Here is a 14536-nt window from a genome sequence, read left to right as displayed (position 1 = left end):
TTCTGTGTTGTTGTCTCTCCGTTTTGTTCCGTTTGTTGTTGTTTGTTGTTTTTGTTTGTTCACCGGTCCCTCTCTGTTCTCTGTGTGTTATTTATGTAGCTTGGACCTCTCTGAGCTGGCCAAGGCGGCCAAGAAGAAGCTTCAAGCGGTGAGTGTCTGTGTGTTTGAGCATGTGTGTGTGTGTGTGTGTGTGTGTGTGTGTGTGTGTGTGAGAGAGATCACCTCCTGGGGTAGAGAAGGGCAAGCTGCACAGTCTGTACAGGCGGAAAGCAGGGCTGGCGTGACCTTTACACGCGAGGAGCTACTCTGAGGAATATTCACAGCATCCAACCTCCCTCTACACTCATTATGTCATGTGCAGTTGCCACTTTAGCCACAAGCTGTATTCCCAAATTCCCTGCTGATCCAAACAGCGTTCTTAAATCCAGAGCACTGTTTAAAAAAAAAAAAACAAAGCTGCCAACTCCACTAGAAAGGACAGAGTGACTGTGGATGCTTTTATATGGGTTTGCTTGTCATGGTCTTGCCCCGTCTTGCCTCGTGTGCTCTCCTGTGTGATGCTTTTGTTTTGATCTGTTGTGTTTTGGTTAGTGGTGGTAGCGTCTGTTATGGGCACACATGGATTTCCCAGTTGTTGCCCTTTTTTAAGTGTGGGAAGCATTTTCCAGACAGCGTTGAACCCTTTTGACAGCTCTGTGGCTTTTCATTGCGTGTCTGCCTTTGTAATGTGCTCACACTTTACTCTCTGTGTGTGTGTGTGTGTGTGTGTGTGTATGTGTGTGTTGGGCAGCTGAGTAACCGACTGTTTGAGGAGCTGGCCATGGATGTGTATGATGAGGTGGACCGACGGGAGAATGACGCTGGTAAGCCTCTCGTCCTCCTCCCCTCTCTCCCCTCTCTGATAATTGCAGTGCTTCTCTCTCTCCCTCGCTCTCTCTCTTTCTCTCTCCCTCTCTCTGTCTCTCTCTCTCCCTGTCTCCCTCCTCCTCTTAAACCAGACTTTTTTCCTTTTTCAGTTATGGAATCTGTGAGCTGGGGATCTGTCGGTGGTAAAAGTGGGGGGTGGGGGTGGGGTGGGGGGGGGTATAAACACACTCTCCGGACGGAGCAGTAGCCATGGAGGGCAAAGACCTGGAATAGAGGGAGGGATCAGAGCAGAGGGGGGGGGGAACGACTTGTTGGAAAGGAGGAGAGCGAGAGAAAGCAGAGCGAGCAAAGTTCTTGAAGGGAGTGCCGTAGGAATTTGTGAGTCGCTCTCGTTCTCTCTCTACCTCCCTTTATTCTCTCTCTTTCTCTCCCTCTCTCTCTCTCTTTCTCCTCCCTTCTCTCTCTCTCTCTCTCTCTCTCTCTTCCTCCTCTGACTAGCGGGAGCGGTAGCAGGCAGGCGAGGCTGGAGGCTGCAGGTAAGCTGAGCGGAGGTAGCAGCGGGGGGGAGAAGGGAAGGGAAGGGAAGGGTTGGGTAGGTGTGTGGGTGTGGGGGGTGGGGGGGCGTACAGGGCTGAGGACTGAGGGCTGGAACTCAGGGAAAGGTCAGGCACACGAGGGGACGCCAGCACTGTGGAGCGCTGCTCAGTTCAGGGCACAGGCAGCAGCTTCTCTCTCTCTCTCTCTCTCTCTCAGTCGGAAGAGCACGCCCATCAAGAGTGTGTGTGTGTGTGTGTTTGTGCATAAATGGCCTTGAGTGTTGCTTATGGACATTAAATGGCATCTATTTTCCTGTCTTTTCTCTCTGTGTGTCCCCCCCACCCCTCTCCTGTCTGTCTCCCCTGCTGTGCTAGTGTGGCTCACCACTCAGAACCACAGCACCCTGGTGACGGAGCGCAGCGCCGTCCCCTTCCTGCCCGTCAACCCCGAGTACTCAGCCACGCGCAACCAGGTAAATACCACACACACACACACACACACACACACACACACTCGCTTTCTCATTCTCACTCTCACTCTCTTTCTTTTTCTATCACACTCTCTCTCGCTTTCTCTCTCAGTATTTGTGAGTGTAAATTAATCCTTGAACATACACACAGCGACTCTTTAACAAACTCCCTCTCTCTATAGATTTTGTACACTCACTCACTCACTCACTCACTGACTGACTCACTGTTTCTCAAACACACACACAGACACACACACACACACAGGCACACACACTCATATAGTCGTGTGTGTTTGCCCAGAGGGTGTGCGAGGCTTGGCTGGCCAGACTGCTGCCCGGCCGCGTCTGGAGCCGCTTCTGCTCGGACTGCCGAGGAGAAAGCCGCAGATGTGATGCACTGTGACACGGACGGGCAGGCGGCCGTCCGAGGCGGCGCTGCAGCCTCGTGTGTGTGTGTGTGTGTGTGTGTGTGTGCGCTCCGAACAGAACAAGAGCGAGATGGAGAGAGGGAGCGAGGGAGAGGGGGATTTCAGAAAGAACAGAAGGACAAACAGGGGAAAGCTGAAGTCTGGGGTGAAAGAGAGCGAGAGAGAGAGAGAGAGAGAGAGCGAGAGAGAGAGAAAGAAAGAGAGAGAGAGCGGATGAGGCTCATGTCTATAAATAGAGAGTTTGTGGCTGGATGATGTCTGCAGCCCACTGCTGGCCAGCAGGGAGACAGAGTGACGGAGTCAAAGAGAGCGAGAGAGAGAGAGGGAGAGAGAGAGGGAGAGGGGAAGGAAAATGGCAAGATGTTTTCCAGCTGTTGTAAAGCTGGAGCCCTGTGGTAAAGCTCCTTCACCACTCCTTCACTCTCTCTCCCTCTCTCTCCTCTTCTCTCTCTCTCTCTCCCTCTCCAACTCTCACTTCCTCTCCCTCACTCTCTCTCTGTTTTCCTGGCTTGTTCGTCGCGGGCACATTTCCTGCGCTGCGATTGGCCCGCTTGCGGAATGACTGGTCACTTTGTTTATATGTGTGTGTGTGTGTGTGTGTGCGTGTTTAGAGAATGGCTTCTGTTGGGGGAGCGAGAGAGAGAGGGGAGGGTTTCAGGGCTGCGGCCCAGCTGACACGTCCACACATCTGCAGCCCGGACGGAGTCTTGTCCCCGGGTGCCTCTCCTGGACACCACCACAGCACCAGAGCCCCCCGAAGGGAGCTCATTTTTAACATGGGATTGAATTAGGAGCGCTAGCCAGTTAGCACAACCGACGGGTTCTCCAGCGCGGCGCGAGTGCCAGCTTCAATAAGGGGCTCAGCCTTGCAGCAGGTCTGTGTTTGTGTTCGCCGAGGGCGCACTCCAGCTCGCGCGCTCGCTCGCTCGGCCGCTGTGTAAACACGGGCGGCTCATGTTTTATGTCCTCCCGCCACTCGCGTTTGTTGACTGGGGCTCACGGGAAGCAGGGGAAGCCTTGATGGGACTTGAAGACTCACTCGTATTTCTGTTGCCTTTCTCCCCTTCTCTCTCTGTCTCTGTCTCTTGCTCTCTCTTTCTTTCTTTCTCTCTCTCTCTCTTTTTGTCTCTGCTCTCCCAGGGCCGTCAGAAGTTGGCGCGCTTCAACGCCCGTGAGTTTGCCACCCTCATCATCGACATCCTGAGCGACGCCAAGAGGCGGCAGCAGGGCAAAGGCCTGAGCAGTCCCACCGGTGAGCAGCCTGGCTGGCCCATTACTGCGCCTGGGCCTGGGAAGAGAGGGGCCGGGGGGGGGGGGGGAGGCGGTGGGGCACTGTGTATGCTCCCACTGAGAGATAATGCGATTGTAAAGATGAGATTATGGGATGTTTATGGGGCGTTAATGGAGGGGTGGCTGGCTGTGGGAGGGTAATGTTTGGGTGTGTGTGTGTGTGTGTGTCAGGGGGGATGGGGGAAGAGTTGTTGGCATCAGCTGGCTCTCAACCGTCTTCTCCCCCCCCCCCCTCCCCCGGCCCCTCCTCCCCTCGACGTCTCTCCCCCTCCACAGAGGCGCTGGAGCTGGGCCAGGCGGACGACGACCAGCATGACTACGACAGCGTAGCCTCGGACGAGGACACGGACAGCGAGCTGGCCACGCAGAACAACAGCAACACGCAGCGCAACAACCGGGCCAAGGTGAGCAGGGGGGCACGCGCCAGCACGCGCCACGCACGTCACATCGCATTAGGCCGACGCCAGGGGCAGGGCACGGGAGAAAGGGCAAAGGACCGCGCTGGACGCCAGCTGAGGCCTTCAGAAACGACATCTGCATCTCTCAGTGTTACAGGCAGGGTGTATAACAGGGTATAACAGGGTGTATGTGTGTGTGTGTGAGATGTGCAAGTATGGGCAGTGCCTCTGCTAATTAAGGTGTTCCGTGAGTGAAGTGCAGAAATGGCTCGAGGTGTAAGTGGTGCAATCGTCTTTTATAATCCATTCCACTTATTGTCAAGCTTAGCAGTCACGGCAATAGCATGGGTGTTTTTTTTTTTTAACCGTTTCCATATAAAGCTCCTCCGGGGCTTGGGGCTGTGTGGGAGCTGGCCTCTGGCAGCGTCGCCACAGCAGCGTTGCTTGGTTGCCTGGAGGAATGATAACGGTCACCAGAGGAACATTTAAAGGCACAGTCCTCGTTCATAATCCATTATGCGTCAGCAAAATTCTCAGCACATTACTCTTTAGCTTGACTAGTGACTAGACTAGTGTGTGCGCTCAAACCAAAAACATTTTCATGGACAGTGTGTCCGTAAAAGGGAAACCAATGAAGTGCTTTGGATTGAGTCATACACTATTCCAGCCAATCAGTACGTTGCTGCAGGAGCACGGAAGCTCTAGGTGTAATTTAACAGCGACCCTTTTAGCAGAATCAAGGACTGCACCTTTAATGTTCTGTGTGTGCACACCGAGCCCAGAGGCGTTTGGGAAAGGGTTCTAAAGGATCTTTGCCGAGACCAACTCTGGTCCACAGTATATGTTAAACACCTGAATATCATATACCTGAGCCAGTGGGCATGGGCTGTTGCGTAAGTCTCCTCGACTCCAAAAACGAGGCCACTCCACCCCTGTGCACAGTTCGGCGCGCCATCTCGCCGCGTCTTGTCCCAGCATGCTTTGCGCGGGTGACGGCGGCGGCGTAAGAGCATTTTTCCAGCGTGACCTCAGCGCCGCTCCCCCCCGCTGCTAATCAGTGGTGCATTGTTCGGCTGCTGGAGGGAGGAAGCGCCGAGAGAGAGAGAGAGCGCCGCCCCGCTGGCGCAGGAAGTATCAGGCCTACCACTGCGCAGAGCTGAGCAGCAGCACACACACACACACACACACACACACACACACACACATACACACACACACACATATATAGGCTCAGACTGAGTGCAGTTCCAGCCAAATGCAATCATCTCTCTGCCTTCAGTCTTTTGGGAGAACTAGTGTGGGTGTGCAGAGGGAAGGGATTATTTCCTGAGCTCTCTTTCTGTGTGTGTGTGTGTGTGTGTGTGTGTGTGTGTGTTTGTATATGTATATATTTACATTTGAGTGGGAGAGAGTGAGAAATGAGGGCTAAGTGTTATCCCATGTGTGACAATTCGACTCAAATGTGCTCATTTAGTGTGTATGTTTTACAGTAAATTGAAATATGTGTGTATTGAAGATACTTGACTCGGCCGATAATGGCTTCACAAAATGTGCACTTTCTCTCACACACACACACACACACACAAACACGCGCACATATGCACATGCACACACACGCACACATACATGCACACACGCACACACACACTCACTCACACATGCACACACACACACTCACTCACACACACGCCTATTTTATTCTATACAGCCCTGCCTGCAGTGTATACAACGGGAATATAAAGTCCAGACTCCTGTCTGAATTTCTTCTTTTGTTTTCTGTTTATTCCTGCTTTGTTCTCTGGCTGCATCTTCTGCATAAAAACAGACCGTACTTGCTAAGTCCCCGCGAGCTCTTCAATGAGGCAATCCTGACACTGAATTGCTGTTTTAGGCAAGATGTAGCCTCCAGACGTTGTGGTTTGGTGACTGATTAAAATTGCACCATTGCATTAGCCAGGTTAAATGGGTCAATCTGCAAGGAGATTGCATTTATGGATTCACATTCATCATGGTTTGGGCAAGCAGCCTGATCGCAAATGTAAAACAAATCGCCTCAGTGGCGTACACGTCTGGTGTGTTCCTGGTACACCATCTCAACAACACTTCCACACACACACACACACACACACACACACACACACACAGTTCTATCTGCCTCATATTAGGATTAATGAGCTACTCCATGCTAGGGTGATTTTTCTGGCAATAGTGTTGATGCTGGGGCTCAGTTTTAGTGTTGTCTTACATGCTTCACTATTCCTACCGCCATCAATTTGTGTTGGGAGCTAAGTGTTGGTCGTGTTTTTTCTTGTGTCAAATATTTAATGTTGAGGATTTTTCTTTTACGTACTGCGAGAGAATAACGTTTTAATGTTTGAAGATAAGTTTGGTTGGCTGCACACTGGCATGGTCTCATTTGTGTGTGTGTGTGTGTGTGTGTGTGTGTGTAGAGTATGGACTCCTCAGATCTGTCGGACGGGCCCATCACCCTGCAGGAGTATCTGGAGGTGAAGAAGGCCCTGGCGTCCTCTGAAGCCAAAGTCCAGCAGCTCATGAAGGTCAACAACAACCTGAGCGAGGAGCTGCGCCGACTCCAGAAGGAGGTACACAAGACACGTGCACACACACGCACGCACACGCACACACACACACACACACACACACACACACACACACACACACACACACACACACACACACACACACACACACACACACACACACACACACACACACACACACACACACACACACACACACACACACACACACTCACTCACTCACTCACTCACTCACTCACTCTTTTACACACACACACACACACACACATACACATACACACCCTAACCATACACCCTACTCCATCTCCCCAAACTCACAGATTCATCACACAAATACACACACACACACACACACACACACACTGACTGTCACTTGTTTGCCACAGGACTGAATACACTACATTCACTGAAAAATGACATCCTTTTGATTTCCATATGAGGCAGCCTCAGAATATTGGTCCAGTCCACACACGCACCCATCACTCAGTCACATAATGGAGTGATTTGTCATCATAGCGTGCCAGTGTGTGTGTGTTCTGCTGCCCTCTGATATATGTGAAGCCATTTCCAGTCCACCACGGTCAGTCCCATCCCACCGTGTCATTTGTCTCCTGTGCCACCACTGGCGTCTCTGTCTGTATTGACGTCTCCACCACCACCGCCACCACTGCCGCCACGGCTCGTCTGCCTGTGAGGCGGCCATTATTCACGCACTCAATGCCCTCTGTGTGGAGGGACCCGGGGGCACATTCTCAACCTAATGAACAGCATGCAGCGGGACGCGTAGTAGTGGCCACGTGCACCTCTGTACCCGAGAAGAGAAGACCCACCCCCACCCCCCCAGCCCCCTCTAAAGCATGGCAGTGGCCCTTACCCCCCCCCCCCCACCCCACCCAACCTGAATGCAGCCACCCTGAGTGAACATCTATCTAATAACCCCCACCCTACCCCCCCACCCCCATATGTCCGTTGTTCCAGCCTTGTCCCTCCTGTCGGTTTGAAGCCTCGCCACATTGCCTGTGTGACAGCATGCAGGACCGTTGCCCTCATCCTGGTGTTGTGTTTGACTGATGTGTGACCCAAGGTGACCTCCCATCCCCTTCCCTTCCCCTCCTTGCCCCCCTCCCCTTGCCCCAACCCCCCCCCCTGCCCCCCCTGCCCCCTGCCCCTCTCCTGTAGATCACGCGGATGCAGACGGAGAACAGCGCGCTGCGGGGGTGTCAGGCCGGCGGGACGGCCATGTCGGGAGCTGGGGGCAGCGGCGCGGGGCTCTGGTCGAGCGGGGGGATGCGGACGGGCGGGGGAGGGGGGATGGGCAGCGGCGGAGGCGGAGGGATGGGCATAGCGGGCGGAGGGGGATCCGGGGGCACGGGTCTGGGCTGCACGATCACCAGCACCAACGCCACCACCACCGCCGCCGGCATGCCCCTCCGCCGCGACCGGCAGGCCTTCTCCATGTACGAGCCCGGCGCCGCCGCCCCCAAGGCCTTCGGCCCCGCCGACTCCCTGTCCGGCCGCCTGCAGCCCCTCAACCCCTCCAGCGTAAGTGTGACCTCGCGAACCGGCCCGGGAATGACCGTAGCGCACTCACAGCAGGCCTGGCCCTCTCACACTCTCTCTTCCTCTCTCTCTCTCTCTCAGTCCCTCAGTAGGTCTTTTCTCTTCTCCGCATTCTGCTTCGTATGGTCTCGTGTCTGGTTCCTCCCTCTCTTGGCCCCAGTCTGGGCCTTTACTCAAGTGCTGCCGCTGCTGCCGCTGCTGTTTCTTCTGCCCCTGCTGCTTGGCTAACCTGAGCCACTCACACTAATCACCCTTCAAACACACACACACACACACACATGTGTGTGGTTGTCTCGGCTAACTCACTACCCCTTCACTATCTCTCACTCTGCACTGCCTGCACAGACCTCCAGAACTGTCTCTCTGCACTACAGTTCCGGGACGTGTCCTAGACAGGAGAAGGCGTCCTGGATCACGGACATCTTGTTTGATGTATTGATGTTGCGCACTCCTGAGCAGCCCTGTGGAACATTGTTCCTGGGCTCTCCTTGCATGTCCATCGGGCAGATGAAAGCCATTGGTGATTGACCCCTGACCCCTCTCTGCCAGTGTTGCCCAACAAGGCAGCTGTGGTCAGCTGTTCCCACAGGAGTCACAGTCCAACACCCATCCTGTTTGTCTCATCTGTCTCGTCTGTCTGTCAAACCAACCGTTCACTGAAGCCACACCCTTACATTTATAATCCCATTCATTTTCTCCTGCATCCATAAGATGTGTGTGTGTTCTCAGACGTTATTCTTGGGTTAGCATTTACCTGATAATGTCTCACAAAGTCGCCTTGTGTCTTTCCATGTACATTGTTTGCTGGTACATGACTTTGCATGGTGTTCTTGATATTTATGCTTGATGTTAATTATAATGTCAAGATGTCAGCTGCCAGTTGTGTTTGTCTAAAACGTTCAGACACGGATGTGATGATGGGAATGTGCGACTTCGAGAGAGAGAGAGAGAGAGAGAGAGAGAGAGAGAGAGAGAGAGAGAGAGAGAGAGAGAGAGAGAGAGAGAGAGAGAGAGAGAGAGAGAGAGAGAGAGAGAGAGAGAGAGAGAGAGAGAGAGAGAGAGAGAGAGAGAGAGAGAGAGAGAGTGTGTGTGTGTGTAGTAAGTTATGTAACCACAAGGTGGCGTTAGAGGTTAACAGTTTTAGTGATTCACAAGTACACTGTAAAAGTCCTTCAGCGGTGTTAAATGGTTGAGAGAGATCTACCAGGTGCCCCTCTTTATGTGTGTGTGTGTACACTTCTCTATTCTCTGGTAGTAGTCTAGAAGCTTACACAGTTTAACAAGTTTAACAAGGGGTGTGAAAATACTACTGGAAAACCAGTCAAGCCAGTCAAGAGAACCTCCCAAGACATCTAGATTGCCAAGTAGAAGTCAACAAGTTTCTGCAAGTTAGACTTTCTATAATGATTTCATAGGCCCTTAAATAAAGCTGTTTTAGAGTCACAAAATAACCATGTGTCTTGACCCTGAGACTGCAGCGCTTGACTGGCATCACCAGACTGGTTTTACTTCTGTTTCTGTGTCCTAAGCACATGACTGAAGTGGCAGCTCTCTTTATTCCCCCTCTAATGCTAACTCATCTCTAATCTTGGCATCTCTTCTTCTGGCCTCTCTCTCTCTCCCTCCCTCTCTCTCTCTCTCTCTGTTATATCATGTACCTCACTGACTCCTGTTTGTCTTCCTGCTGACTCCTCAGGTGCGGAAGGGCCCCAGTCCCTACGGAGGTCAGCATCTCTCGGCCTCCACGGAGGTGGGCAGGTACATGGTGAGTGTCTGCTGCCGACCCCAGCATCTGTGCTCACATGTCCTTCACTAAACTGTGTAGACATACATGGAGTGTCTTTGGATATGGATATACTGATATGGACAAAGTCTATTTATTGTTGGCTAAACAGTCTGTATAGTGTATTGCAAAAAAATACACTAAACAATTTCCTTGTATGTGTGAACACACTTTGTCCTTTTATATAGCCAATAAAAGTTTATTCGGATGAATGGAGTCCCTTGAGATATCATTGCCCTTTGCTCGTCTTTTATCAGGTCCCCAAAGCAGAGAAGCATGGTAGCGGCACGGACAGTGACTATGACAACACCCACACATACGACGTCTCATTAGGGTGTGTTGAGCACTATCCATTCAACAATTGCACCATCAGCTTTGATGTTTTGTTTGTGCTTTGTGTTTTTTAACGCCAGTGTATTACTGTGTGTTTTGAACTAGTCGTGGGGCGTGTTTTGAAATGTGGGCGTTTGGTCCTTTGTGCGTTCGCAGGGCGGGCCGCAGTAGTGAAGAGGAGAGCCGCACCGAGCTGGACGAGGAGGGGGGCGAGCCGGACCCCACGCTGCCCTGCACGGAGGACGTCATCCTGAAGACGGAGCAGGTGACCAAGAACATCCAGGAGCTGCTGCGAGCCGCCCAGGAGTTCAAACACGACAGGTAACGCCACGGAAATAGCCAATCGCTAAACCCAGGAGGGCACCAGCCCATTAGAGGTTTTTTTGTAGTGATTTTATTGTTGGCCAAGTTTCATGGGGCATCATTGATTTGGCTCCGTTTTAGTGTCCTTTAATGAAACAACAGGGCAATGAACACCACCAGTAGTGTTAATAGGGATGATAAAACATGTGCTGAACAATGTGCAGAACTTTATCTCCCCATTAAACTCAAGCGTGATTCTCAAGGGGGGTTGAGCTCACAAGAATGTTTTGTTGTAATGTTGCTTGTTTGTCCACAGCTTTGTCCCGTGTTCTGAGAAGATACACACGGCGGTCACAGAAATGGCCTCTCTTTTCCCTAAGGTAGGTGTCCGCATCACTAAGAGCCCTCATTTATTCCCTCTGGTACAGTAGATAGTCACTTCCTATCGGAGTCATGTTCTATTTCTTGCCACTCTTGTTGTACATACAGTAGCCTCACTTTTATCTGTCTTGTTCTTTGTTTAATGACTGCTGCTTTTTTCCTTCTCCACTTCATATTTGTTCTCTCTCTTTCTTTCTCTCTTTCTTTCTCTCTCTCTCTCTCCCTCTCAGCGGCCGGCGCTGGATGCGGTGCGTGGCTCGCTGCGCCTCCTGCTGGCCAGTGCGTCGCGGTTGCAGGTGGAGTGCCGCAAGGCCGCGCCCTCCGACCCCTCGGCCGTCACCGTGGACTACCAGCTCCTCACGCAGCAGGTCATTCAGTGTGCCTACGACATCGCCAAGGCCGCCAAGCAGCTGGTCACCATCACCACCCGCGAGAAGAAGCAGTGAGGCGGACCTCCGCCAGCAGGGGGCAGCCAAGGGTTTTGGGGAATGGGGAATGGGGAAGGGGAGGGGTGAGGGGAGAGATGGAGAGAAGAGGAAACACTAGTGACTGACTGACTGACAGAGAGAGAACTACTGGGAAGAGAGAAAATGGAGATGGAAAGAACCGGAGCTGTGTGAGGAACTGGGAACTGGGAATGGGAGAGAGATGGAAAGAGTGTCCTGCATAGAGAGAGAGAGAGAAAGAGAGAGAGAGAAGACTGATGCGAGGAGCGGGGGAAAAAAAGGAGAAAAAAAAGAAAACCATAATCATGACGCTAAATGCAGCTATCACTACAGAGGGGGTGGGGAGGGAGAGGCCGAGGACTGAGCGCGCAGGCACTCGAGGATGCGGAGACGGCACGGCACACAAGAGGCAGGAACCCCCCCAAACGGGTCGGCTCTTAATCATCTCACTGAATCTCACTCGACCACTCGGTCCCGATCCGTTCTGTAGGTGGGATCCGTTCCACCGCGCCCCAAAAAAAACACTTACAAGACTCTCTCTTTCCAACACACGCACACACACACACACACACACGCACGCACACACACACACAAGCACGCTGGCTCGCTCACAGCCCGACTGTGGGGGCCAGGGCACAGAGACTGCATCTCTTTGGGGCCACAGACAGACAAGCACTCCCAGTCACACTAAAGAGAAGCGCAGTTACGGGCCCCCACTGGTGCAGAGTGTGTGCATCTGGGCGTGTGTGTGAGAGTGAGTGGTGTGTGTCTGTGTGTGTGTGTGTGTGTGTGTGTGTGTGTGTGTGTTTCCTGGCATTGTTGAGGGTGGGAGGTTTATCACCATTTTATTTTGTCTTTTTGTTTCTTTCTTTTTAATGATGCCGTTCCGTTGGCCTGTACCTCTTGGGACAAAATGTACTGACTTTGAGAAAAAGCAGACCCTTACACTGGAATTGTTATTGTATTATTATTGTTATTATTACTATAGTTTTGTATTAATGTTACTGTTTATCAATGCTATTGTTTCTTTTGTTTGTTTTTGACTGACTGTATCACTGAGGATATGTTTGTTTGTATTTTGTTTTCTCTTCGATCTTCATTTGGGTTTCATAGTCAAGAGTTGGACGGGGAGGTGGTAGCAGAGGCTCAAGGTGGGGACATTTCCCAGTCGGCCCCTGCTTCCTTAAGTCCTGTATCTCGGCCACACTAACCTGCGAGAGGACACTCAAAGCTCAGTGGAACACTCCCATTCCTGCAGAGAGACATTGTGGTGGAGTTTCTGCTGATTATTATTATTTTATTGTTTGTTTGGTTTTTTTGTTTGTTTGTTCTGTTGGTTCGTTTTAGTTTCATTCTTTATGCATTCAGTATGTGTTTGTTATTTGACATGCGGTTGAACAATAGCCAAAGGAGAAAGGGGAATGGGTCGGGTATTTCTCATGCCACCGTCTCCCCCTTTTTGAGCACAAGGACAATGGTTTCTGTATGGTCTTAGGAGGAAAAGAAAAAAACACTAGCAATTGATGTCAGAAGCATTATGTTCCACTCAGAAGAGACCACAGCACTAGCTACACTGATAGGACGCTCATCTCAAAACTCATAACATAACGGGGATCATTTTAAACCGGTAGATTTACTTGTGCAGTAGTATGTCGGGCAGTCTTATCTGCCTTGTAGTGCAAGCAAGATTGGGAGCAGTGAACATTTCAACAAGTGTTGTTTTGAATTGTATTTTTAGTTTTTTTTCTCTTCTTTTCTTTTCTTCTCTTCTGGAACCCTTTGCCTTCTTTGTATCTAGCCAAGTGAACGTGGCCATCTTCGTGGGAACTCTTTCACTGTCATTTTCGCTCCTATCTCCAGGACCACAAGCCTCCTGTGACTGGGCTTTCACTGCAACAGAATTTCAACTCCCTCAAAGCACACGCGAGTCTGCCATATCAGCATGAACATGAATGAAATGTACGTCAAGAGATAATCCAGTCCTTGCATTCGTTTCTTGAATGAACTTTTAAAAAGAGACGATAGGAAAAAAAAATAATAAGCTAAAAACGCAAGTGAATGTTAATGGAGAGAGGCGCCTGCTGTAGCTCCCTTGCTGGGAGCAAAGGTCACCTCCTTACAGAGCAGAAATAGCCTGTTTGCTGCCCTCTGGAGAAACCTTTTTTTGAAACAATCTTCCTTAAATTGTGAACTTCTGTGTGCCAGACTGTTTCCCCCTTTTTTTACAATGCTGATTGAGTCATCGGTAAAAGGTTGCATTGTCACTTGAGGGGGACAGATTGGAGTTTGTTTGCCCATTCGTGAAAAATACCACAGCCCGGTGGTGATAGCGGGGTAGTGGGTGGATCATAGTCATCATACAGCCATGCTCATTCACACCCATGTGGTTCTTATTAGCACTGTAGCTATTGGCAACTCAGTTTGGCACTTCTAGACGAGTTCAGTATTGCAACATGACGATTAAGATTAAGAAATTTGTTTTTCTCCTTTTTTTGTTCTAACGACAGTCATTCAAAATGGCCTTACAATCTTGCTGTGCTTCTCATGTCTTCCATCAGCCAATTAATCCTATACAGTCTTCTTTCCTGCCAAATTCTGAGCTTGTTTTCAATTTTTTTTTTTGTTGTTGTTGCTGTTTTCTACATGTAGGGAATGCGACTTGTGTCCTTTTTGATTTTCATCTTCCTTATAAATCAGTGTCAAAATGTAAAGAAAGATTGTCTTAGAGAAAATATATGATCATTATTGCCTTTGCACATCTGCTAGTTTAGCTATACCTTTGGCCATCTCATGCCTGGAGTTCATTGGCTCTGCACCCCCCGCTACGATGATAATGTTGGCTGATTGGCCTGGACGTCTGCCCCTGCTTCCTCCTTTACCTCCCATGAACAAAACCATATAGAATAGAGACATATATATATGAGACTTATATTTTCACAATATTTTTTAATCAAGCTAAATGTTTAAAATATGTTTTTTCTTGTTTTGGGGAGATCTTTTACCTCTTTCTTTGTTTGCCTTGGTGGACCCCGGGGCTAGAGTTAGGGGTCTGGATCGAGGTCCACCACAGGTGAAGCACTATTCATCTCACCGCCATGGGACAATGGTTGCCCCCCCCCCACCCTTTTGTTTCCCCATCCTACTCTGGTGGACAGTTCACGTCCAAAGACTGAGCTACTG

At 50.7% G+C, this 14536-nt stretch overlaps 1 protein-coding gene across 2 annotated transcripts in view; it reads left to right on the top strand.

The window, feature by feature from the left end:
* The window catches only part of git1 (G protein-coupled receptor kinase interacting ArfGAP 1), a 25622-nt gene extending 12535 nt beyond the window's left edge, over positions 1-13087 (top strand). For both annotated transcript variants that reach the window (XM_062552103.1, XM_062552102.1), the window contains exons 9-19: positions 100-148; positions 791-863; positions 1779-1876; positions 3442-3553; positions 3868-3995; positions 6440-6592; positions 9807-9875; positions 10151-10227; positions 10383-10547; positions 10846-10909; positions 11141-13087. In XM_062552103.1, the coding sequence (XP_062408087.1) occupies positions 100-148; positions 791-863; positions 1779-1876; positions 3442-3553; positions 3868-3995; positions 6440-6592; positions 9807-9875; positions 10151-10227; positions 10383-10547; positions 10846-10909; positions 11141-11356 (1204 nt within the window). In that variant the 3' untranslated portion in view covers positions 11357-13087. The remainder of the gene's footprint in view (positions 1-99; positions 149-790; positions 864-1778; positions 1877-3441; positions 3554-3867; positions 3996-6439; positions 6593-9806; positions 9876-10150; positions 10228-10382; positions 10548-10845; positions 10910-11140) is intronic.
* The last annotated feature ends 1449 nt before the right edge of the window (positions 13088-14536 follow it).

The sequence above is a fragment of the Sardina pilchardus genome, chromosome 13, assembly GCF_963854185.1.
Source record: "Sardina pilchardus chromosome 13, fSarPil1.1, whole genome shotgun sequence".
NCBI classification, from domain to species: Eukaryota; Metazoa; Chordata; class Actinopteri; order Clupeiformes; family Clupeidae; genus Sardina; species Sardina pilchardus.
Note: the sequence above shows the minus strand (reverse complement) of the source record. Positions and strands in the feature narration are given on the sequence as shown.